The following is a 27,088-nucleotide window of genomic DNA, read 5'->3' as shown; positions in this document are numbered from 1 at the left end:
ATCCTTCAGAAATCATTCCAATATGCTGATGTTCTTTCAATATGACAATATATCTTCTGCATTTATCCCTTGGGTACAATGTTGTTCTCTCAAATCTGACTGTGGTCCAGTCAGGAGTCTTTCTGTGGAATCCTTGTGATTTACACTTGACCCTGTTTTTTTAGCTGAAGGTCAGGTGGTACTCCAGTCCTGCGCTCGCCCGGACGCTTCAGATTTCCTCTTGCCTTTGTGCCTCAGGCTGTTTTGTGTGTGAGAGCGGCATCTGTGTGAGAAGATTCATGTGTATATTTTTGTTTGCGATTTTATATACGTACGTGTATAATAAAATGTGCACACATTAAAAATTTGATATGTACATATATACATTATATAGAATTTTTTCCTTGGATGATTGGTCCTCCATTTTTATGCAACAAAAGATAGTTTTAACAAAGTAAACTATTAGCATGATTGTTTTTCATATTACTTTTAGATCTTTTTGCAGCTTCTCCTGTCTGAGAACCACATACTTTAAAGGTCCCGTATTATGCCCCTTTTCACAAGATGTAAAATAAGTCTCTGATGTCCCCAGAGTGTGTATGTGAAGTTTCAGCTCAAAATACTCAACAGATCATTTTTTACAGCATGTTTAAAGTGTCATTTTTTGGGGCACAGAAAAACGCGCTGTTTTAGTGTGTGCCCTTTTAAATGCAAATGAGATGCTGCTGCTGGACGACGCAGGGGGCGGAGCTTCATGAGCTTGCGCACAGTCTCTCAGGACAATTTCATCTCACGGAACGATGATAATATCAGAAACTCTCAGTAACGGCGTTCATTTCGAGTCGGACAATAATGCCTACAGAGTCAGAGTGCTGTATAGAGATGAAACGGGTATAGTTTAGTAGTTTAATTACGGTTATTATAACGTATTTGTCATCTGCTTGTAGGCTATGTATCCATTAATAGCCTACAAGTCTGCTGTCTGAATGATGATCAAACATGTACTGATGAGTTTAATAAAGTTTATTGTACATCACACAAAAGATGAAGCGTCAGTTTTACTTCAGAAAATCACCGTAAGAGCTGAGTAAACACAGTAAGTTATAAGAAGTGTGCAAGTAGCCAGTAGAGTTGAGGGAGCATTCCTGTGGGCGGAGGTTAGTCAAAAAACGGTTCTACTGACGTCATTAAAGAAGGAAGTAGAGGGATGTAGTCCAAACGAGCCGTTCACTGTAGTCGACTTCTGTTATATAAAATATCTCGCTTGGCATTGAACTTTGAGCTTTATAATTTTACAGATATTATTTATGCTCTAACAACAACATTACACACTAACTAAAGTTTGAAACATGGGATCACGAAGAACGGGACCTTTAACAGGTAGAGATGATGTAAATGACATGCTATTGCTAAGTGACCGCAATTTTGTTTTTATGAATGGGTGAAATAGCGCATTGTGGGGAAAAAAGACATTCAAATGATAATGTGACGGATCAGATGATGGTGTTTTTTAAGATGATAGGGAAAGTCATCCAAAATCAGTTTGGATCTGGCCATTTCAGGCAGTGATTGCCATTTTTTTATGTGCAATACATGCCGGATGGACTATGAGTGGCCTGTAGGCATGTCCAATAAAGCTATTTATATGTTTATTTCTCATTTTCGACTTTGCTTAGCTGGAGATGTTCAACTGCATAACTGTATAACTTCAGTTAATGTCTTTGCTTAATATTTTACTTAATGTGTCGTGTACATACATACTGGTCTGAAACATACTTCAGCACTTTTTAATGTTAAGATTTCCAAGTCGCACACAAAGGCAATATGCAGCATTTGAGTTTCTGTGATATTGAGCATTATTAAATCAGATTGCGGAGTGAAAGGAATGTATAATCTCTACGAAAACTGTCATTTTAAACCTGTGCTACTGTTAGAGCCCATTTTGATCACAATCTCCTTGTGAATATCCCTTACTCGCGCACGCACACACTTGGCTCCTTTGCCCTTTCCTCTTTGTGCTGTGTCTATCCCTCCCTCTTTCTGTTCTCCCTCCATAAGCGGTGAGTCTTGTCTAAGTATTAGTATTAGAGGCAGCAGTGTCCCCTGAAGTAAAACAATCTGCTGTAATCTATCAGTGTGTTATCGGTCCTATCTGAGAGCTGGAGCGAGCCGGGCCGGGGCCATGGCGCCGTGCTCCGGAGCTGATAAAGTTTCAGAGTTCAGCGATGATGAATGTTAAGAAACTACACCCTCGTTAGAGAGGATGTGGACTTGGCAGGGACCATGAAGGGGGCCGCACATGAAAGCAGAGAGAGAAAGGAAAATGTTGGCACCCCGCACTAGTCGTCAGGTTAGAGGTCAAAACCCTGTTATTGCGCAGACGTTCTCGCTTTCGTCTTTTATTTTTCCTCTTCCTTCTTTCAGTTCAAACATTCTGACGTTTTAATGCACAAACATTTATACAGTGGTTTCAAAACGTTTTTGGACACCTAAGCCACTTACCAAATTTCATTTATTTTAAGGAAAGTGTCACTAAATAGTCGGTACTTTTTTTAGGCCAAATGTTTTGTTATCGATTCTAATTTAAATCATTTTTAAAATGTTTAAATTTAAATACTTTTTGAGGCGCTGAATTTAAAATATTTTAAAATGTTTTAGTAAAATATGTGTAGGGCAAATAAATATTGCTGTTTATTTTATTTGCTGATATGTTGGGGCATGAAAAATAAATATGTTAATTTTGTCGAGATTTGTTTTTTATTGTGGTTACTACTTGCATGAAACTTTCTAAATCTACTTGGCAAAAATATTTAATTGAAATGGTTCCTTTGATTAAAAAAAAACTTTTTAAATTAATTCAGAGCATATATTAATATTGAGATATACTTTCAATCTCAATTGAAGGTTGAATTTTTATTTTTTTTAATTAATTGTTTTAGCAATATCACTGAGCCCTAATTTAAATTTCTCCTATATCACGATATCTTGATGATAAAGTTGCTGCCTTAGCATTGCTGTCTTAGCTGAAGATTGAAAGTGCTTATCTCTGCCTCTAATAAACTAGTACAGTCGCTTCCCTCATGAGAAAGTTTACAGAGGACAGCTGGATGTCTTCTGGAGTGACTGCTTTGTTGTCATTAACTAACTAATTATTTTGAGCTTGTGAAGAACCAGCTTCTCATATCCAGACTCCAATCCCGAGAAGAACTGCAGAACTGGACCCAGACCAAGTGCACAGCTTGTCCTGCCCTAGTAATGTCCTCTGGCCCATCTTTCCAGTGACCTCTCTGCCTAAAGCCAGCACATCAACTGCTCCCATCTATCAGTCCGTATCATGCCTCAAAGTCCCCTGATGACGATGCATTTGATAAGAGCGCAGTACTTAGAAGTGCACAGTGCAAATAGCCGATAAAGCATTATTTTCCTGACAGATATTAAGTGCTTAGAGTTCAAATTTCAGGCTAATAGCTTTTCTGAGTCTTTACTCAAGATTTGTTGTGGTGTAACAAAAATAGCTCTGCTCTCGGGAGAGATGTGCGACGCTTCGTCAACGTAGAAACCTGCGTGTTATTCACTAATCGCCTTCAATCCAGTTTAACTAGGTGGTAATAGTCCCATATTGGTTAACAGCCTATATATAGGTTTTATTTGTTAATTTATTGATATTGGAAATTAAATTGTGATGCTCATTTCCTCTATTTTTACATTTAGATTATCTTTGTTGCCATCTAACACTTACTTAAAAACACTAACAATACATTAGTACCACAGGTTTTTGGCCTATATTGGATTTTTTATTTATTTACTTATCAATGTTTGATATATAACTATGTGCATGCATATTTCCTACGTTTTTACATTTGGATGACCTTTGCTGTCATCTAACACGTAAAACTAATCTTTAAAAACACTAAGACCATAAAGGTCCTTGCACACTGAGTCCGAAATTCTTGTCCGAAATTTTCGTTAAAAAATAAATACGACCTCACGTTTACGCACTGCCTCTGAAACTTTCGTCCGTCATAAAATAAATTCGGATCTGGTTCGATTTTCTGCGTTTTTCGCATCCGTAGCAAGCATTTTGAGAGGTGTTTTGACAATTCAGAGCCGCCGAATGACGAATACGAAAAACCGCATACGAAAATTTCGGACTAAGTGTGTAAGGACCTTAAGACTTAAATGTAAGCTTTAGCAAATCTCATATAATGTTGCAAATAATGTGATGCCTAAATCCACTAAAATTGGTTTTAGTTTTAATCCATTTTATTTAGATAAAGTAATTTTGACCGTTTGGCCTGAATTTTAATATCGGTGAATTATAAATATAATTTAAGTGTCATCCTTTTCATTGCAAACACACCTCATTTCTATGAAAACTAGGTGTTTGGATTGCAGTGATGAAATTTTTGGCTGTGTTTTTTCATTCATTTTTCTAGTGAATTAAGCACTAAAACCGCGCCAAAAGTGGGTGCAGATAAACTGCGCTAATAGTAAGGAACAATTAGTTCTTGGTGAATTCTCCGACTGTCTGCTGAATTAGACCACGACGGACCTCAATAAAAGCACGCCTCTCGTTCCCTCCTCGTGCAAAGTCATATTTGAGTCTTCTGATAAATAGAAAAGAGTTCTCGGTCTTAAAAGCTCTTAAAAGACGGGTATACCATTGTGATCATGACAAAGTTCATGAGCGTATAATGGAAGCTAATGTGACGCAGGGCGCGAGCAGCTTTGTTCGCAGAAGTGCAGAGCGTTTAATAGAATCTGATAGGCGTCAGTCCCCGGGCCCAGAGGACAGAGGGGGGACTGCGCGCTCATCAAGGAAGTCTTTGCTCATCAAGGGAGTCGGGCGCGCTCTGAAGGAATAATTTGTCAATAATTGGCCGTGTCAGTCTCGTTAGACATTTGATAATGTCCCGTTTCTTTAGGGTCGGCCTGGCAAATATCTCCAATGGAAAGCAGCGCATGGCAGCAGATCTCGGCTCCCGATAGCACCATTAAGGGCTTTAGAAGTATTTTAGCTGAATTCACACAAAGCAAAAATAGATAAATAAATAATGAAAAAGAAAAGTGGAACATCAACTGTCAGGGAAGTGATATGGACTATAAAAATCATTGGGGAGGGTTGAGAGATAAAAGATTATCCCTTTTTTTTTGTCGCCTTACTGCCTCCTCAGCCGCCGCTGAGGCTAATTCGCTTACTCAAGCAATAGAGCAGACTTACAGTGCAAGTGTGTGTGTGTCTTGTGGCCCTGTTTTAAGAACGCTTACTCTAGCACTACAGCATGCCATCTGACTTTACGCTAAAGGTGTTCAATACGGGTGTCTGTTTCTGTCCTTTTCGTAAAGCGCCAGGTTTATTGGGGATCTTCTTTTGGACATGGGCGTTCTTCTGTCAGATCTCCTAATCACTTGAAGAAGTATGGGATCCATTATCCATTCCGAGAGGCCAGGCATTCCTTTCTGCAGATATGGCGGAAAGTCTATCTCTATAATATCTCGGAATGGCTAACCTTCATCAGATTGCCCAAAATCCTTGATGACAGCCACATTCCAGAGGGCCGCTCAGGTCAGTGGTTGTAGAGATGGCAGTGTAGTCACACAGGCTTGCGTCTGACAGAAGGCGTGCTATCGTATGAATCTACGGCGGTGTCGTCAGTTTGTGTGAGGTCCATGTTCTCTCCCCTGGCCGTAGTTCGGGAAGGTGTCCCTTAGTGCCTATCAGAACAGAGATCAGCCTGATACGAGCTGTCATGCCCTGCTCTTGTTCGCCCTGTGACCTTTCAGTCAACTGGTCCCGGTTTGCATGCACAGTTGCTCTTTCCTTTTTATGCAAATGCACTCTCAGAGGTTGCTGAGAGAAGCCTCGGCCCTGCCTAGAAACTGAAGTTTGTATATTAGGTTTAGTGTGGACTTAAAGTTATCTGGTTATGTTTTATTGTTTTTTTTGTTTCTATTATATTTCAGGTTTCCAGATTTATTCTTAAAAATATATATATTTTTTGTAATTATTTTTTTTTATCCTTTTAATAAAGTTAATATTTTAACTGACCAGAAAATCACTAATAATTAAAATATATATGATATATAGTTTATTTTTATCTTGTATATTGTCATTTACTGCAAAACAAACAATTTACATTTTATTCTTGAATATTTCTATATGTATGTATGTATATATGTATGTATGTATGTGTGTATGTATGTGTGTATGTATTTAAATAATATTTAAATTATATAACATTATTTTTTAATTAGATTTTCATTATTTTATCTGTCGATATACATATCTATATCAAATCTTCACTTTTAATGAAGTTGGTTTTTGATCACTATCTTCTAACTGACCAGAAAATCAATTAGAATTCAAATTGAATATTTGCATAATCTTTTACTACAAAACAAACTCTATTTACTTTTCATTATTGAATATTTTATATATTATTTAATTAGAGATGCACCATATAGCCTATATAGTTTTAAATGTATTTAATGTTTTTCCTTTGTTATGATAGTGTATAAGCAAATCTCAGTATTATGCATATTTCAATCTGTATATTATAATGTGATGCCTAAATTTACTTGTATTATTTATTTTTGTTTCATTTAATTATATTAATTTATTCAGCCATTTATCTTACATTGGTCATCATAACTAGGAAATAATTGCTGGCTTATCAGTATTGACCAGAATATTTATCAGTGCGTCCTTAAAATGTATATTTAATGGTTACGAAGTCTTTGGAAAGGAATGCAAGGCCCTCACCCTGCCATCATACAAAATCTATTAAATTTCATTCTTATGATCCGAACTGCTGTTATGGATTGTGCCATGTTCTCACATTAATAGGAAAAACTATAACAGTCAATGGGATTTAAAAAAAAAGGGCAGGAGTTCTTATTAATCAGAATGTCTTAAGAGTTGAATGATGAGAACGAGGGAATTGTGGGTAAAGGGCTTTTCTGGTAGGGAGGAGACAGACAGACACATTAATATTCTCTTCCCAGTGAAAGTGTTTCGCGGAAAAAAAGGGAAAAGAAAGAAATGAGACATCTATCGCTCTCACCCCATGCTTTTATTTCCTATTGCCTCATCTTAAATTTCCATTATTCACCATGAAAAGCCAAGCCAAGCCTATTCACACTCCTCTCTGACACCGGCGGCCCCCTTCACACACACGCTCACATACATTCACTTCAACCAAACACCATTATTAATCATCCCTATCGGTTTCTTCCATCTCCCTGCTATTTGCTGTTTAATCACTAAAATAATATCAAGAGGGGGGGTAGAGGGCCCGTTACCATGGCGACCAAATGGAAAAGGTCAGGGTGAGTTTATCTTATCAGCGATAGAGAATGGTTACTAATTACAGATAGGTACTACCAGTGCTCAGTCCACAGGGCCCTGCCTTAGAACACTATCAGCAATCCACACCAGCCAGATATTAAAATTATCTATAGTCATCCACATACACACACGCAGACACACCTCATCCTGGCACACATCTGATGAGATGGGCCTCGGCTTTCTGTAATGTCCATTAACCCTGTTAATTCACAAATTGCACTTAATACTACTGATAAACAACGTTTGTGCTAGCTAGATTGTTTCTACTTTTAGAAAAGCTTGTACTTGCTAGTTTTGATTTATGACAAGACCTAGCATAAATAGCATTAATGCTTCACACTAATGGTGCAACCTTTATCAGTTCAAGTAAATCATCATCAAATATTTGCTGTATTAGAGTAATTGTCGTGAAACCAATACCTAACATCCTGACAACAGAATCCTGTTCGGAGGCGACAAGACGTTCTGAACTGGCTTTGTAACCACTGAACTATTGACCCAAACCAAAGTGACTGTTTCATTTAGTTGGCTTACCAGTGTTCTTCTGAAGCGAGTCGCACTCATTAATGTTTCCTTACCATCATTCGCGGTTAATGACAAACCAGTTGTAATTAGATTTAGTGAGGCTGTGGAGATAACGACGCTAATTAATGGTAGGTGTTTGTGTACGTGCATCCGCACACATAATGCTAAAGCTAGCTCACCCAAAAATGAAGATTCTGACATTATTTACTCAAGTTTAGAACTGAGAGTGTATTTTTGATGAGTCTGTTGATCCAGTCTACAGAACTAGTCAGAATGATTTGGTCATGAATCACCGACTCAATGATTCAGCTTTTACTGTTAACAGCTCACTAGAGGGGAAGATTCTGTCATTGTTTACTCAGTGTGTCAAAACTGTAAATCTTTCTTTCACAGAGTACTAGAAGTGAATTTTTAGAACATCGTGGGCACTGTTTAATATAATGAAATGAAATTAGGACTGATTAGGAAATGAATTGTTCGTGTGAGTAGGATTGTGTAGTGAGTATGTGTTGAGTAGTGAGTAGGATTTTTTGGATGAATCTGTTGATTAGGGATTTTTTTGTTTTTTTTGTTTGTAGATTGGCGCTGCACGACACACTTTATGTATTTTCATGATCAAAGTGATTCCAGTCATCACTGCGCGCTTTCAGATCCATAGTTTCCCAAAATACCATATTAACCAATCAGACAATTATTTTTAAAGTCACAGTGATCATCGTTTTCATGATCGATCGTCGCGGTCACGTCCGAGTACTGGAGTTCCCTACTGTTGATCCCGTTCACAAAACTGATCTGAGTGATTTGTTCATCAGTCACTGACTCTGGTTCAGTTGTAATTGATTATTTTTGAATAATGCATAAATTGCAGGCTTAAATTATGGTCTGTTTGTCATACAAAGCTATCATATGACTTCAAAATACTCTATATATTTATAGTGGTATGGACTACTTTTATTTAAATATCTTTTAATCCTGAAAGCTACCATTTATTGGAAAGTTTTTTTAATTTTTAATTTTGTTGCTTTCACCTCAAGAAAGTAATGCAGGTCTGTAATGACTTGGGTGAGTACATGTTCATTTTAAGTTAAACCATCTCTTTAAATTTTCTGTTCTTCGCACACATCTTTTATCGTTGTGCGTTTTGGTTAAAGAGAGCAAACAGACATGTTCTGTTTGTTCGCGTCTTAGACATGCACATCAGAGTATGCTGATGCACTCCTTCATTTATCATCGTTGACATTTGGCTGTGCTCCTTCTATCTTCCTCTCATCTGAAAAGAACACATTTTTCCCATCAGAAATCCCGTTGTGACTTTTGCGTTCGAGGGGTGGTGATACTTCCTTTCACAAACGGCATCTCTGTGCGTATCTTTCCCGGGCTGCGTTCCCTGCGTTCTCCCCCATCTCCGCTTCCCCCTTTCTGTACTGCTCTCTCTTTCTTTCTCAACATGGATGTTATCGGAGGCACTGAGGGCTCCAGTGATGCCCTGCCTCTTGAAAATACCCCCTTTCTTTCCTGCTGCCAGCTGTGAGCTGGTTTATATTTAACGTACCTACTTCATCTGCCCTCACCACCCCCACTCTACATTCGCCATACTTATCTTTGCCACCCTCACACATCGCTGTATTTTTATTTATTTTTTTGATTTTCTGCCTGTGCGACAATGGTGAAAGATAACATTTCAACAGCAAATCCTGCCTCTTTCCTTCTCTACTATCATGCAGATACGTTTTTGTGCGCCTCTACCTTAGATGTGGCACATGCATACATCTGACCACAGCCGAACAATGTGAATGCATGTGAACAAAAGTCTTTTGTCTAGCTTGTGAATTCTTTCTGATGAGGTTCCTGTGCAACCGTTATGGGTTTGAGCAGCCTGAGGTGACACTTTTTTTCACTGCCTTTTATCATTCGTTCATCCAAAAATGAAAATTCTGTCATCATTGACTCACTCTCATGTCATACCAAACCTTTCTCTCTTCTGCAGAATGTGAAGAAATATATTTTGAATAATGTTATTAACCAAACATTTCTGGTTACCATTGATTTCCACTCATGTTATGATTAGGCAGAAGTTTTCTAGATTTTCTCTTCCTCTAGGAAAGGGAAAAAATCATTTGATGTCCCTCATAGCCTTATATTAAGAGTATCAAGAAGATATTTAAACCATTAAGTAATGATTAATGGTTTACATGACATCAGTGAGAGGAGCGAATTGTTTTGTAGCAGTGCTGGCCGCTGAAGTGTTTTAGTATGTGTGTGTATAACGGTTAACCTCTGTCTGTCTGCTTCAGCTCCTGGCCAGTAGCTCACTGTTTTTATGTGCTTTTATGGTGATTAAGTCATAACAATTATACAAGACCCATAAAGGGATTTTCTCTGCTTCTTGAAGAAATATACACATTCACACACTCACTCTACAAAATATTCCTGTATAAAACGCATGTATTAGTTTAAATGTACACTACCTTTCAAAAGTCGTAAGATTGGGGTCGTAAGATTTTTTTGAAAGAAGTCTCTTCGACGGGCAAGGTTGCATTTATTTGATCAAAAATACAGTAAAAACAGTAAAACTGAAATATTATTACAATTTTAAATAAGTTTATATTTTTATATAAAGTATTTATTCCTGTGATGGTGAGCAATTTTAATATGTCATGAGTAATATGCTGAGTTGGTGCCCAAGAAACATTTCTTTTCATTATTAATGTTGAGAACAACTGTTCTGCTTAATATTTTTGTGAAAACCATGATCAATTACTTTCAGGATTATTGGATGAATAGAAAGTTCAAAGGAACAGCGTTTATTTGAAATCATTAGTGATTTGTGACATTATAAATGGGTTTAGTGTCACTTTTGATCTATTTAATGTCCTTGCTGAATAAATAAATACATTTCTTTCAAAAAAAAGAGAAAAAATATAACAATGTCCAAATCGTGTCACTTGTGTGCAACAATTTCCTTTCGCCTCTCTACTATGTCAGTAACCGTCCCCGGAATCTGTTGTATTATATTATAAGAGGAAATTCAAATGGACCGTGTTTACATTCTTAATGCGTATTCCTGGTCGTATTTTGAACATTTCATCAGTGCACATTGTTTCAAATCTTTGAAATAATTGATCAGAACCTATTAACTTTCCCTTTCCACTGACATCACTTAAGCTGTGCAGGATATTGGATGGGTTCAACCTAGTATAGAACTGCCATCAAACAATTCAAGCAATTGTAATTCTTTGATTGTGTAGGTAAAATGTCGAAATGCTCTTCTTTAGGGCATCTTGTGGTCTAACCGCAGTGTGTTTGTGTGATCTGCCATGTTTAGTCTTTACTCTGGACTGGAACAGCTGGGGATGTGTCTGGACGGGGGAGCTGAAAGATCTGTACAACTTATGTCTTCTTGAAGCTCAGATCTCAGGGTCAGAGTCTGGATAAACCGTGAAGGCCGTGTGCGTGTCTGTGTGTGTGAGAATATGTGTGTGAAGAATGAGAATCGTCTCTAGTAAGGGGATGTCGATGAATCTGCTGCGTTGTGTCAGAGCAGAAAGTGAAGGGCATGATGGAACGGTGAAGGGAGGGAGGGAGAAGAGGATGAGAGGCATCTCCTCCACATACCGTCGGGACGGCTGCCTCTCCCTTTTCCTCTGAAGAGTCTCAGAAGCGTTCTAGGTGAAGATGTGTCTTAAGAGGGATGGCTCTCATCCTCCCTCTACTCTTTCAACTCTTCTGCCTTGCATTCTCTCGCTGACTCATTCGTTGTAAGATTTAGTATATAACAGTTTGTGCAAAACGTGCATAGTGTCTTGAAGGTTACGGCGTCTGATATTAATGTATACTTTTGATATTAATTTAATCTACGATCGTTTCTTTTGTTGGCTCACGCTGCTTTAATTGAAGGAGTTTTCATGGGAAAAGAATGTGTCTGAATATTGCCTCAGGCTTATCCAAGGACAGCTTATATCAATCAAGTTAGGGTCTGATAACAAATGCAACAATGTCTTTGAGAGGCCGGTCGCTAGTACTATGAGTCTCTTTTACCTTGTTCAGTATTTGATGAGGTGAGTGTCATTACATAAAACAATGTCAAGGTCTTTTATTTGGCTTTAGTTATGCTTATAGGGGAAAAAATATAAAATTACATAAATTAGTGGTGGGCGATATGACCAAAATCTTATATCAAGATATGAGTAATTTTATTTCATGATAATATATATCATAATATAGTTATATTATAGTAAATAAGGTTTTCATAAATACATTTGATACCATTGAAATTTCATAATTCTTGTCACTAATTTCAATATCACAAAAAATAATCCTAGCCTAAGTAAAAAGTCAGTGAAAAATGAGAACAAGGAAACAAATCACAAGCAACTGGACAAAAATATGATAGAACAAAGACTCAAATGAAATAGACCTACCTGAAAAACTTCAAATTAAATATAAATTAAATATAAATTTATTCTTATTAAAGTTATAAAAGTGATTCAGTCAGAAGCATTGAGTGATTTTCTCAGTCTTTTGTTGTTATATTAACATTAACATTAACATGAGTATATGCTGCTGTCACTTTAAGACCTAATGCACTGATCTAATATACTGATACACATGCGCTTTCTTTCTCAACTGTTTCTTTCTCAACCGTCTCTCACTCAGACAGCGCTCAGAAACAACCACAGCACGCGCACATAATGAAATGAGTTCTCTTTTGCTGAAAATTGCTTTTCAACAGTTTAAAATCACTTGTTTTTAAATAGCAATGCTTAAAAATGCATGCAAATGATAAGCTTTTGTGACGGCGCAGCACTTCAAAGTCACGTGAGTGCATAACCGCGACAGAGACAATATTCAAAAATCTTTACCGGTTCACGAATACTGGTTAATCGTGCCTACCGGTATATCGCCCAACACTAACAGAAATGCACTGGTAATAGAAGTCTGCAAGGATTATATTGTCCAATAGACTTCCATTGTAAGTGCATAATTGCAAACACTGCTGACAGACAAGTCGAGATAGTGCTTAACTTCTATTTATTGCACAATTTGGAAGCATTCCTTTGCTAAAACATGAATGTAAGCAAACCGAGAGCAGTGTGTGTGCCTGGCTGTATTACACTTGTATGTGTGTTAACAGGTTGTGACCCCTGCGTAACCCTACGGGACTGTTTGCACTGATGCTCATTATTCCATTAGATGCGTCTTGGCAGCTGTTGCCCTGACCCCTTTTGAATACACAGAGCTTGATGCGGCTTGCAGACTCTTTTGCTTAACACACACACGTTTGCGTATTGATCGGAACCTCCATGGGGGGAGGGGTACTTTATACAAAAGAAGTGTCAAAATCTGTGTCAGATAAATAAGCATGATAATGCTGTCCATATGCTTGTCAGATTCTTTTTATGCTGATTTCACACTCTGTTACTCTCTGATCTGCCTACTGTTAACTGCATGTTGCTCTGCTAATAAGTGATAAAACTACACAGCACACATAATGGGTTCAAATAGTAATTTTTTTTATTACTCCTACTATTTTTATTGGTATTATGTGGTATAAATTAAAGTTATGAATTATACTTGGAGCCTTGAATTAGGTCTAACTGGTTTTTGCATGTATGCAAAGGTAAGCATCCAGTGCATGTGATGTAAATTTCATCATCAGCGTAGTATGGGTGTACTGTATGTACTTTTTTAAACCACACTATGCATACTTTCAGAGTTTGCCTCAAAGGTTTGCTTCATTAGGGTATTGAAACAGATTTGACAAATCGATTCACAAGCTCCTGATTCAATTATATTTCAGTTCAGTATCAATTTATTTGGATATATATCATGTACAGTACATATACATTTTACTTTCTCTCAAAAAACAATCTTGTAAACCATACAGGGAAACATATCAGTTGGTACATTACTATAATTTTGCCCATATTCTATTGCTATTTAGTTTTAGATATAATGATCACACTCAAATAAAAACATTGTATACATTGTTCAAATTTGTTGTTGAAATATAAACATTTAATTGTTTCATGTCGTTTAAGGCGGCATTAAAACAACATTTATTGTTTGAGTTTCAGAATTTGAAAGCTGTTTGTTACTTTTATATCAAAAGTAACCAAGCACAAGCTTATTGCGATTACTGGATGGGAGGCATGCTACAAAAAATGTTTGGTGAAGTTTTGTTCACGCTTCAGCAGAAAACAGCATGGACTAAAAGATCAGTTTTGGAATTCAAGAATTGTTATCGGTTCATCAAAATGAAGATTGATTAGAAATCGATTAATCGATATTTATCTCCGCTTGACGGCCATCTTGTTTTGTTAGTCAACTATCTAGGATTTAGAACCTCTTTGTCCATCCTCAGATCTTATGAACATTTCCGCTTTTAATCATAAACAGAAGTTTTGCACTTGCTGTAAGGTGGGGTGAGCGTGGCGTGAGAGAGGAGGAGAGATTGAACTGGGGGGGAGTGAAGTTGCCAGGCAGCCGGAGTGGAGACCCTGGACTATCGAAGCCAGGCACGCAGACAAGAGCCAGAAGATAAGCCGCCTGATAAAAGATAGAAAATAGCAGCAGATTTCAACTTTCCCACCATCCAAGATTCTCGGGGAGGAGGGGCGGCTGAATCAACTACTTATTTCATCCATCCGTATCTGTCTTTCCCCACGAACAACTTGCAAGGCTATTGAGAAGGCGGACACACACACACACACACACACACACACGCTCAATCTTAAAAATGTGACCGCAAAAAGCTGTTAATTGGTTAACGGTAAATTCCCTTAATAAGTACTGGGGGAAAACTGTGAAAGATCTAATCTTAAGTTTCATGTAATTTTACAGTAAAATGCTATTAAATGTACCGTTTTTTGGAAGACAAGTAAAAAGTACAAAGGTTGCACTTTATTTTACAGAATGTGCACTTTCAGTGTACTTGCAGTGTACTTACTAAGAAAGTACTGAGTAATATAAGGTAACCACATGGGTTAAGATTAGGTTTATCCAGTTATTGTTATTACTTCAAAAAGTATATAGTCCTTTTGATGTACTTATTACAGTAATTACAATAACTGGAATAACCAGGTACTAACCCTGAACCTACTCCTATACCTAACCTTAACCCCTGTAGTTACCCTATATTACACAGTATTTTCTTAGGTAAATACACTGTGAGAACATACTGTAAAAAAAAAGTGCAACCAAATCATCTTATTATTTACGTGATAAGGCCGAAACTGACATTCCCATAATTCCCAGTGACACTTCACTTTTGATGGTTTTTAATTTAAATAATCATGTTTCTTAGTTTTTTGTTGTCAGTTATGTACATTATGGTTTTATGTTGCATCTTATGTTGGTAAATAAATGTTTAATGCATTGTTTTGTATTTGTGTGCACCTATTAGATTTTATTAGCCGCATAGCATTGCTAAGTAAGCACAAAAGGGCTGTTGGATTTTTAGGGGGGGGGGGGGGGGGGGATTAACAGTTTGTTCTATAAATATCTTTACATTTGTTACTATTTTTACATCGCTATTCTGGCAACCACAGCTGCCAGCTCCTTTCTGTAAAAACAATAGGATTTTTGTGTGTGTATGCACTTCCTTACACTCTTCTGTTTCTCTCACTTACCCCTAGTTTTTCTTTTTCAATCATTCTCTCACATAAATACTCGTACACGCCCCCTCTTTCCTATCGTGTCTTTCTCACTCTGCAAACAAACACAGGCGCACATGCTCGGATATGAGTCTGTTTACCCACACATATGATCTGTTTAGTCTATTTCTGCTGTTGTAGCGATGGGAGGAAGGTTGAAGGGGTGAAGTAGAGATGTGGCTTGGTGTAAGATGTGTGTGTGATGAAGCACCAGTTAGAGGGTGTTTAGCACTCTCTCTCTAGAGGGAAAATGCGCCTTCTCACCTCTCCAGAAAAAGGGGCCAAAGAGTGCTTCTATTCCACAGGGAGTGTTTTGACCTTTTCTTGTCATATTTCCAGATTGAGAATTATGTAGTAAACATACATTGTCGTTAAAACGTTTGGGGTCGGTAAGGTTTTTTGAAATATGTCTCTTATTCTCAACAAGGCTGCATATTTGATTAAAAACACTACTATTGCGAAATATTTTAAAGAACTGTTTTCTGTTGAAATGTAGTTTAAAATGCTATTTATTCCTGAATTTTCAGCAGCCATTACTCCTGACTTAAATCACATGATCCTTTAGAAATCATTCTAATATGCTGACGTTTATTATCATTATCAATGTCGAAAGCGGTTGTACTGTTTAATATTTTAGTGGAAACTTTTTTTTTTTTTAGGATTCTTTAATGAATAGAAAGTTGAAAAGAACAGCATTTATTTGAAATGGAAATCTTTTGTAGCATTATAAATGTTTTTACTGTCACTTTTGATCAATTAAATGTATCTTGCTTAATAAAAGTTTTCATTTCTTCTTCAAAAAAAAACAAAAAAAAAACATGACCCCAATTATTGACCCCAAAATTCTGAATGGTATTGTACATATTCTGACAAATTGCCAACAAATAGATGTTTTTCTGATTCCGTCCTTCCATTACATTTCCAGTCCTGTCTATACCCCTTCTAAATAAAATTGGTAAAGAAAAAAAAAAGGACTTTGTCATGTACCGGGTTCCCATTGTTATGCAAAACCAACATGGGATATTAAAACTGGCCTGGAAAAGCCATATAAATGTAATACAATCAAAATTAATCATGATAATTTCTATAGTGAATGTGTTATGCTTAGTTCTAAAATATTTGTCTGAAAATTCATTTTTGTGAGCACAATTCTTATTAAATAATTAAAAAAACTAATATTAATAATTTTAAAAAATGATTCTACGATTTCTTCTCTTATGTCAGTCTCTGACGCTGTTCACGTTGTAAACAGTGCGGCGCCTCCTGGTTCTACGTCAGAACGCCGGCTCAAGATTGGCTGGAATTGTGAATAGTGACATTCACGTGAATAGCGTCAGAGACTGACACGGAAGAGAAGAAACTGTTGGATAAAGTAGTTGTTTTTGTTTTTATTGTGCACAAAACGTATTCTCGTCGCTTCATAAAATTAAGGTTTAACTATAGTCACATGGACTATTTTAACGATGTCTTTACTACCTTTCTGGGCCTTAAAAGTGGTAATAACGTTGCAGTCTGGAAGACACGAGGGTGAGTAATTAATGACAGAAATACAATTTTTGGGTGAACTATCCCTTTAATGGCTAGAAAAATGTAAATTGGTTGGTCAAAAGGTGTGAGAACCCTGAAAGCATCACTCCTTTCATGTGGATTTTTGAGCCTCAATATTATGTAATAACTTGAAATGTTTCCCCCTAGATATGGCATTTATATATGTGTTGTACGAGAACGGTATCAGTGTAATTGTTCCAACACAGAAAATAGACGTCAGACGTATTTTGGCTGGGCTTTTTTCCCCTCTACAGGAAGGGTCTGATAAATTGGTGAAAGCAAGTTTGTTGATCTGTACTTGCAGGGGTAGTTTTTCTCTCAAAGGGGCCTGAGAAATACCCTCAGACGCACCATTCATCTCTGTAGCGACTAGACCGGCTTGTAACCTTAGAGATATCGTTGCCGACAATCGCACCTGCCCTCTGTGGACACAAAGAACAATTTCCAGAGCAGGGGTAAAATCTGATTTCTCCCCTGTTCGGTGAATCCATCTCGGTTTTTATTCCTCCTTTTCTTTCTCTCTCATTCAGTCTCCAGCCCTATCGCCTCTCCTTGACCATTATCTGGCAGACAGCTCCTGCTCATTAAGGAGTTAATTTTCTTCTCTCTATCTCTGATTAGTATAGTTGAACCTAAAGCACTGTGAATTCTTTAAATTTTCCCTCCCTGTTATCAAAAGGAGAAAAAGGGGAATGGGGGGATATTTAATCGTTTAAGTAGTCTTCCTGGGGAACTGCTTCTGCCGTTTCTGTTTTTTTCCCCTCCCTCTTCCCAGCAATGTAAAGAAATCCTGCCGAAGCCGCCCAGCTCAGTAATTCAGTTTTTAAAGCATGAAAAAAAAAAAAAAAAAATTGACTTGATGAAATTCCACTATCAGCTCTGAACCAATATGCAAAATATCTCGCTGGAAATCAAATAGCTATTATGTTTTCATTTCCACGTCGGCGTATTTGCTTAATGAAGAGGAGACAGATCAGACCGGTAGAGTCTGCAGGAGGCGATAACCGGGAACGGCTCGCAGCTATCCACACAGAGTGACGCTCCCAGTCACTCTCTGAGAGAGAGAGAGAGAGAGAGAGAGATGAAGAGTGAAAGAAAGGAGAGAGTAATAGGGAAAGGAAAGAGCTTGCACAGGCGAGAGAGAGAGAGGCAGAGAAAAGGTGCAGACAGTAACATGATGGAGGGATGTAAAAAGCAGAAAAGGAAGCGCAGAGTGAGAAAAGAAGATAAGGAAATCGAGGGATGTCTTTAAAATGCGCCTCTTTGCAGTGTCCCGGGCTCACGACTGTTTGATGTTTGACAACCTGCTGACAAATCCACGGCGAGGATCAGTCAGGCCCGTTTGAAGTGCTCCGATGCCCAGCGCACATGAATACCATCACCACACATTATCACTTTACAATAATCACTCATTATCATAAGTATTATAATCACTCACTCGTGTGATTTGACTGATGGAAATGAGAACAGTATCTTCCTGCGCTGTTTACTCTTTTTATTTCATTATTAACGAGCCTCGTCAAGTATAGCTATATTATTTGTTCTGTGTTCGTGCTCTGTCTTAAGAGTTTCGATAATTATTCTTCTTTGTTTGGCTGGCGTTCTTACTCTTTATGTTCATGCTTTGGCAACTACAAAAGATATTAAGTAAATACACTGTGGTGTTTATTTTTAAGCCCCCCCCCCCCCCCCCCCCTCTTTAATATTTCAGTTAAGAGTTTAAAGGAATATTACATGTCTGTAAAACTTCCTCCGTGGAATGCGACAGAAGTTATTTACAGAAGAATGTCCAAGCTGCTCTTGTCCAATAAAAATGGATGGTGACCATAACTGTTTGGCAGTATTTTGAGTATGACTTAAATATCGGTCTATATCGCACATAAAACTATGGTATGGCTTCAAAAGTCTTCGAATATTGCACATGAGGCGTTTAGACTGCTTTTATGGTGCTTGAAAAAAAAGAAAGCCCCTGCCACCCATTCACTTCCATTATATAGAGAAGAGCAGCGTGAACATTCATTGAAACATCTTCTCTTTGTGCTGCACAGAAGAACAAGTCACGTGGCTTTCGAACAACATGAAAATGAATAAATGATGATAGAACTGATGATAGTCTTTTTAAAAAGAAGTTAAAGGGATAGTTCACCCAAAAATGAAAATTTTGTCATAATTTACTAATATGGAAGTCAATGGCTACCATCAACTGTCTGGTTACCAACATTCTTCAAAATATCTTCTTTTGTGTTCAACAGAAGAAAGAAACTCATACAGGTTTGGAACAAATTGAGGGTGAGCAAGTGATGACAACATTTTCATTTTTGGGTGAAGCTCAAGATTTATTTATTTTTATTTAAATAAAAAAAAATGTAAAACCATTTTTAATTACCTTTAATAGATCTTTTTAAACAGTTCTGCAATGTGACAAAGTAAAAGTCTTCCATGCGTGATTTAATAAAAGATATATAAAAAAAAGAAAAAGATGGAATATAGCATGTCACACCTCTGGTCAATTTGTTTTACAAGTTTAATGATTACCACCCATGTACAGAAATGCAATGGAAGTCTTTGGGGCAAGCTTGCTTTATGGCCTTCAACTGTATAACTGTGAAAATTAACAATATGCCATGTATTAAAGCACATTTATTGCTTTAAAATGAGCTTATCAAACAGGTGATGTTGTGTGGCCTAGTCACTATGAAATGAAGATGTTAATTTAGTACAATGATTAATAATATTACACCGATGCCTGTTTCTAATTGCGAATGGTGTCTTGTCAATGACAAGACTCTTTGGCCTTGTGTGGATGAAGTTACTCTGTTTTACTGAATGAAAACAAGAGTGCTATTCACTACCTCATTTCACACCGCATGCTGTGTTGGCAGAAACCGAGATGGAGCGGGTCTTGGCAAAGCGGGTGAAAGTCCACTCCTGTACGGCAGTGTGTCCGCAGAGGTCCTGCCAGTGGTGCGCAAGCCCAGAGGCTCCCAGCTTATCTTCGGCTCCAGCGACGCTGGTGACACGGGTCCCGTCAAGTTTTTAATGTTGTTTATATGTCTATAGGGTGTCTTTAAGACAAACCATGTGCAAATTCATAAGTCAGCGCCATTGCTGAGATTTTTCTCCTTAAAACTGTTTGAAATCATTGGTGTTTCTTATGTCACAAACTACCTTGTAACCAATCACATCTACATGTGGACGGGCTTTAGCATATCATTAACTTTGCTGCGAAGCAGGGGAGTCTTAAGACAAGAGAAGCCAGGTTATCCTGGTATATAATCTGGTACATTTAGCAATATAGCGAGTGAATTGTGTATATGATGTATATTACAATGTTATGATGAACCATATGCCTTTCTCCACTGACGTTCGAAGTTGTTCAAAGCGTTTCTAAGGATGATGATTTTTAGAAGGCATGACTGAGATGGCGTAACATTAGCAACACACAGCTGTTTGATAACGTAGTCAAGCCAAAGGCTAATCATATTAATTACTGTTATGTGTCTGGCGTTGTAGAGAACGATACATTACCATTCTGATACAACGACTTGTATACGAGCCTGTATAATTCACTCTTCCACTTCTTCTAAATCAGTTTCTGGTTCAAACAAATATGGCTGAATTAATCCACTTGCCATCGTGTAGCATTTACTACAGTAAAGTTGACCAAGTGGATCTCTGAGCTCGTGTGATTGAGTGGAGGCGGGGAGTCATTTGCATATTCATGATTCCGTGTATACTAAATGAAAGAAGGGTGTAGACTTACATTCAAGCTGTTTTAAGGCATAAATAAAGTTGTTTCATAGGAAATAAATGTTTAAATATGTCATTTTGGTGATCAAAGATGAGTTTTAAGGGATAAGATTATTGACTACAGGGGGACTTGAAGTCTCCTTTTGATTTATGTGGGCCGCTGTGCTTTCAAGTGCCCGGGATCCGGTCTAACCCTTGGATCCATCTAATTACTAAGAGCGTGTTAATGCCCTTGGCTCTGATCAATGTGTGTAGCCACTTGTGCTTGAAATTATAAGTACTGCAGGTACCGCAGTTCTTCCTTGAACGCTGGCACACACACACACGTAGACTCTCACCAAAGGCTCACTGTTCTCCTCGAAGTATCTTTCTTCACAAGTCCCTGATATCCCGATACAAGCGGTGTTCTTTTTTTTTTCCACTGTGTTTGGGCTGTTTGGTAATGTGGTGATTAACGTGATGGTGAGGAAGTTTGTTCGTTTAATCAGGGCTCAGGTTTGATGTGTTGTCTCTTGGTTTAATCACTGCCGCTAAGCACACTGGTTTGATGTGGACGGGGGCTGCTTAATAAAGCCCTATCTCCTCCGCCTTCATCAGCTTTCTCACTTTGTTCTGTCTGTTCGAGTGCCAGTTAGAACTCAAAAGTGTATTCCTTTCAGTTGATCTCCTTTCTTTTGCTTTGTATAATAGACAAAATAGGGGCTTTTACAATTGACATTTTAGTCCTTAAACATGGATTGGGAAAAGTTGTCATTTTTATCATATAATTGTAATTTAAATCCTAAATTGTTTTTATTTTATTATAAATGTACAGGTTTAAGTTATATTTCAATGCGATCTATACATCAAAAAGCACTTTTATGCATGTTAAATGTTCTTGAGTGCTATATTTTCCCCTCCTTTTTTCATAAAATGTATGGCAAACAAAGTTGTCTGCTGACATTCTGAATGTAGGCAACCCTTTTCTGTCGTGGGTTCTGTGAAAAATGCATATTATTCCTTGTATAAGATGAAGAGGGAGAGCAGAGACTTTTTTCCGCGCCATTTGATGTCTGTAAGCAGTGATGCGGCGATTTATTCATTTAACCAGAGCGGTAATAGGAAAGAAAATCATAATTCAGACTTACATTTAAACACAAAATGTAATTGGAATTTTAAACAGAGGAGCCCCTTTGTACAATTATGATTAAAGGAAAATTAATTGTATGAAAATGTCGCCACAGATATAGAAAATTAGATCTAGCAATGCCCAGACTACATTCTAAAAATATGGCGTATGGGATCGATCTTTTTTTACTTTTCTCTCTCGCGTCCTTTATTACTAAGGTCCAAATCTAAGTGTGTTAATTTTATCTGAAATTACAGTGAACCATGCAGGCGTGGAAGTCGAAATTAGCCTAAAGATGTTTCATTTACAAAGACAGAAACACTTTGTCAGGGAGCGATTGTTTCCAAGCATTATCTCCACCTCGTTTTAATTGCTTTGGAAGTGAAATTAACAGAATTAGAAAAATTGCCTTTGCCTTTTTCTACAAGGCTCTTTATTCACGGGTATTGTTGTGTGCTTTGTATAGATTATAGGCCTCTTTGTTCTAGGAAGTGTAAATATATACGCCTCCAGTCACGGCTTTAGCTCCTAACAATCCCCTCTCTGTTCATCACAACTTAATGAAAATTAATTTATGAAAAACCTGTGGTAAAATCCGATTTTCCAACCCTTGGTAATTTTGCTTAGATGCAGATGCATAAAATAGTGGGTGTCCTGGTTGAGTTTAGCATAGTGAAAATGTGTTTGATGAATTTATGTGAAAACTGTAGTTTTGCTCATCTTAAACCTCATTAGAATAACAATACGGTCGACGAAGGTTGAATTAACATGCAAACCGCTGTGGTGTCCACTACAGAAGCCCTTGTCTGTCACGTATTGCATTCATTTATTTTAGAGGGAACAAGCCATACAATAAACGTGCTCTCTGAGAATATTATAATTTAAAACTAGTTTTACTACTACTGCTTCTGGAAAGGTTTTTATTAGATTTTTTTAAATATCAACTAATTAAATTGGTATTTTTAAACACCAGTGGTTGGTTATCTCATCATGGTTGAAAAGTGTAAGGTTTTGTTCAAACGTCTGCCAACTGGGAATGTATTGAGTTATACAAATGAGTTAATCACCCTGGCCAGTGATACAACACACACACCCCGTTGTTCATTTACTTCCTTGTGGTCTGACGCTCTGGGATTTCCAACCAATTAAAACTGTAAAAGGCTTGTAGCAAGAAGGTTTGAAATGAATCTGAATTTTCTTGCTTAATCATGTACTTTATCACTTTTTATTTACAGAACACCCTACTTCCTTGAAGATATTAACAGGGTATATTCACATTATCTTAAGCCTCTCAACTGAGGCTTTGGCATGATATGATATCTTTTCAAAGGCCTTTCAGTGTCAGATGACTTTTATTTTGTATTGCTCCTCTTTTTATGACCGCTCTCTCTCTTTTTCTCTGCAGGCTCTATTGGGGATCTTAATGGAGGTGAGGATCCATCTGATGATGTAAGCATGTCAGGAGAGGAGGGCGGAGCTTCAGACCAGGAGGACTCTGCAGAGTGTGACGGTTCAAGTCCACCTTCATTTACACCACTTTATAACGAAGGTGAAACGACGCATGCTAAAACGGCTTTCATACGAAAAGTGTCAAAACCACCTGAATGTTCCTCTAACATAACCTGTGTTGTTTTGTGATGAAATTGATATTGATAACAGTATTAGACAGCTCACTCACATCTGATCGTCTGGATTTCGGAAAACAGCTTCCTTTTGCCATATGACTTTAATGGATAGTTAAAGGATATAATTGAAATTCACTCTCGTGCCGTTCTAAACTTATTTGCCTTTTTTTGGTGGAACACAAAAGGAGATTTTTTAAATCATATTTTACAGAACACTCACATCAAGCTCAAAAAATGACCCAAAAACCCCAAAACAATCAAAGAACCATAAATCTATGAACTTCTGGAGCCATGTGATAGCTTGTTTAAAGTATAGACTGAAATTTTTCAATGAAAATCCACTGGAGCTTTCTAATAAATGTTATTGAACATGCAAGACATTGATGTTTTCTGCCGCTGATGTCCAACCTGACACCATGCATCTAAAGCTAACACATTTGACTTGAGAGCTAAAGAGATTTTAGTATGAGTCTAAATTCATTTTAGAATGAATCATTATTTTTGTTATTTTTGCTGAACTTTTTTATACACATATACATTCTTAAATTCAGTTTTTAGGTTTAATTGAAAAAAATAACGCCATACTGGTTGGGAATGACAAAAGGGTGTAAATAGTGACAGAAATATTACATTATGAAATAACGGTTCTGTTCAGGAAAAGAAGAGAGTTCATCATAATTTAAGATTATTATTTAATCTTAAATGAGGTAATATGTAATTTTTGCAGACATCAATGGATATGGTTGCCTTGTTGCACTTTCTGTCTGGTTTTCCATCCGTAAGATATTTAAGTCACATTCTTAGTTGAGATTTCTGTTTTTCCTCTTCTTTTTTTTTTTTAATCTGGAAAATTCCTGTTCTTGTGAAATTGGGGACTGAGGAGATAAGAGCTGGTTCGTTGGCTGCTTTTGATAAACGCATGGAAATTCTGTCAGGTGCTAATCGTGAATAGTTTAGAGATTGTCCTGTTTTGTTTGTGCGTGCGTTTAGACATGCAAGTATGTGGCATTCGCAAGTTTACGTTTGAGGTGATGTTTGTCATCCTCCTCTTTTCCGGTGTGAAAAGAGGGTCTGCGTTAACGTGTTTCTTTAGCTCTTTTTTTCCCTCTATCAATCTCGCCCCCACCCCTCGGGGCTCCACTGTTGCCCGGTGCTGCTATTATCAGCCTCTGTAAATCAGCCGTGTTTGACGAACCTGCTCTTTCAACCTGCGATCAATACCAGGTCTTTATCAGGCCAGCAGTGGCTAATAAAGGCAAGCTCCCTTATCCACCATCTGGGAGAGAAAAAGACAGGCGATAACCAACTGATAACTGCCTCAGAAAAACACTCAACCAGTCACAGGACACACAGTGTCGATAACCACCTGTAAAAAATAAATATAAATGAAAGTACCACCTTTTAATAATCATTAATGGCAAAGGGGCCGCTGGTTTCCATGTGAAAGGGTCAGTCTGAAGTGATCCGAAGTAAGATCTGATGGTGAAGTCGTCATCCATATCAGCAGAGAAGCTGATAAACCTTAAGCAAAGATGACTCTGTGTTCCAGAACACCTTTTGTTATCTCAAACCCGGTGAGGAGGTCTGATCGTGGGCTTGATCTGGCTTATGGTTTCACCAAGGCTGCAGTATTTAACTGGATGGAAACATCTTAGCCTGTACAACCAGCTAGCCCCACTTCGGGCGCCATGTTGGACTCAGAGTTGGTATAGTTGAGCCTTACAAGAAAAGAACTTGACCCTGCCATGATGATCTGTTTGGGAGAAAGAACTTTGAGAAAATTGACTCTAAAAAATGAGGCGAGCCAGGAAGAATGGAGCAAGTTGGGTGACTTTGCCCTCCAGGTGTGACAAGGGAAGTTGCTGTTATCAGATGAAAGGAGGTTGTTGGGTTGGCGACGAGGTGTGTGTGTGTGTGTGTGCGTCAGTATGTGCGTTTGCATGTGCTGGTTGACTAAGGAGACTGCCGGGGAGCCAGGATGGTGGCAGCACCCATCCACCCCGCCCTCTTTTCCTGATACCTGTCGTCTCTGCTCAGATGATATGGGAGATTATATTGATAATATTAAATGCAATAACTGTGGCTCCAGCTCCTCTCCCCACGCTGAGCGCTGCAGGATAAAATCAATGTGCCATTCAATGTGATTTATCGCTGAAAATAATAGGGCTTCTTAGGCAGGGAGGGAGGCGCGTCATGGGACGGCATGCGCTGGGACGGGCTGAGAATGGCGGTTGGGCCTGGGTGGAATTGTCGGGGCTGACGACAAGGGCGTGTGCATGTGTCATTTATTTGATGATGAAGATCTAATCTCCAACCTGTTGCATTAATAACAGCATGCTCTGACCACGTCACATTTATGGCCCGTATCGATCGGTAGCTATCGCTGTTTATCGCCACGGGAATGCAAGGGTAAACATGCCCTTTGTGCACCACAGATGAGCTGTAATCGAGGTGGGGTGAAGGGGAGGGAGTTGGGGAAGGGGAGAGGGAGAGAAGAGGACAAGAAGTCATGTCAATTTACTCATACATGTTGCACTGGCACTCAACCAAACGAAAGAGAGAGATCGCTATCGGCAAGGTGATCACATTGATCAAAGAGAATTAGTAATCATTGGCATCAATGTCTGGGAGATCTGTACTCTGTCTTTCACACTGATGAAAAAGATCGGCTTTAATAAAAGGAAGACGCTGGCCGTCTGTTGGCTGGGGTTTCCAATTCTCGCTTGGTAAATCAAAAGCGTATGGGTCGGGTTTATCCTAAGATGTCGTGTTGCCGAATCACACAGGCCTCTCTGTTGAGCACTTTTGATCATCAGTGCGAGACCATCACACTCAGTTGTTGAGTATTAAAGAGAATGGTAGAACATTAAGAATTAAACATGGGATTCAATGTAACCATCACATGCTAAATGCAAGTTAATATTATAAATAAAAAAATAAAATTATACACTATTGTACAAAAGTAACTTTAAAAAAAAAGAAGAATGCTTATTTGTAACGATGCATTTATAATTGTTTAAAAGATTTATTTTTCAAATAAATGCTGCCCTTTTAAACGTTCTGTTCATCAAAAAAGCCTTTAAAAAATGTTCATGGTTTCCACAAAAATATTAAGTAGCACAACTATGCCAACATTGATAATAAGAAAGAAATGTTCCTTGAGCAGCAAATCAGCATATTAAAATGATTTCTGAAGGATCATGTGACACTGAAGATTAGAGTAATGATGCTGAAAATTCAGCTTTGCCATCACAGGAACAGATTATATTTTAAAATATATTAAATAGAAAAGAGTTATTTTAAATTGTAATAATATCTCACAATATTAGTTTTTACAGTTTTTGATCAGATAAATGCAGCCTTGGTGAGCATAAGAGATCCCAATCTTTTGAACAGTAGTGTGTTTTTGTATATAATAAATATTATATTTATAAAAAATTTGGAATACAATAAAAATGTACCTCTCAGTGTACTTATGTACCAATTACATAAGTAAAGAATAACATGCAATTAGCTGGTCATGTAAAAAAATATATATATATTGCACAAA

General features: G+C 37.7%; 1 protein-coding gene across 1 annotated transcript in view; it reads left to right on the top strand.

Moving 5' to 3' along the window:
* Positions 1–27,088, top strand: part of zfpm1 (zinc finger protein, FOG family member 1) — an 81,426-nt gene that overhangs the window by 16,890 nt on the left and 37,448 nt on the right. The window contains exon 2 of the mRNA XM_079874761.1: positions 23,319–23,462. Coding sequence (XP_079730887.1) covers positions 23,319–23,462 — 144 coding nt within the window. The remainder of the gene's footprint in view (positions 1–23,318; positions 23,463–27,088) is intronic.

Source organism: Squalius cephalus (genome assembly GCF_949319135.1).
Source record: "Squalius cephalus genome assembly, chromosome: 6".
NCBI lineage: Eukaryota > Metazoa > Chordata > Actinopteri > Cypriniformes > Leuciscidae > Squalius > Squalius cephalus.
The sequence above is the reverse complement of the archived record's forward strand: the minus strand, read 5'-3'. Positions and strand labels throughout refer to the sequence as shown.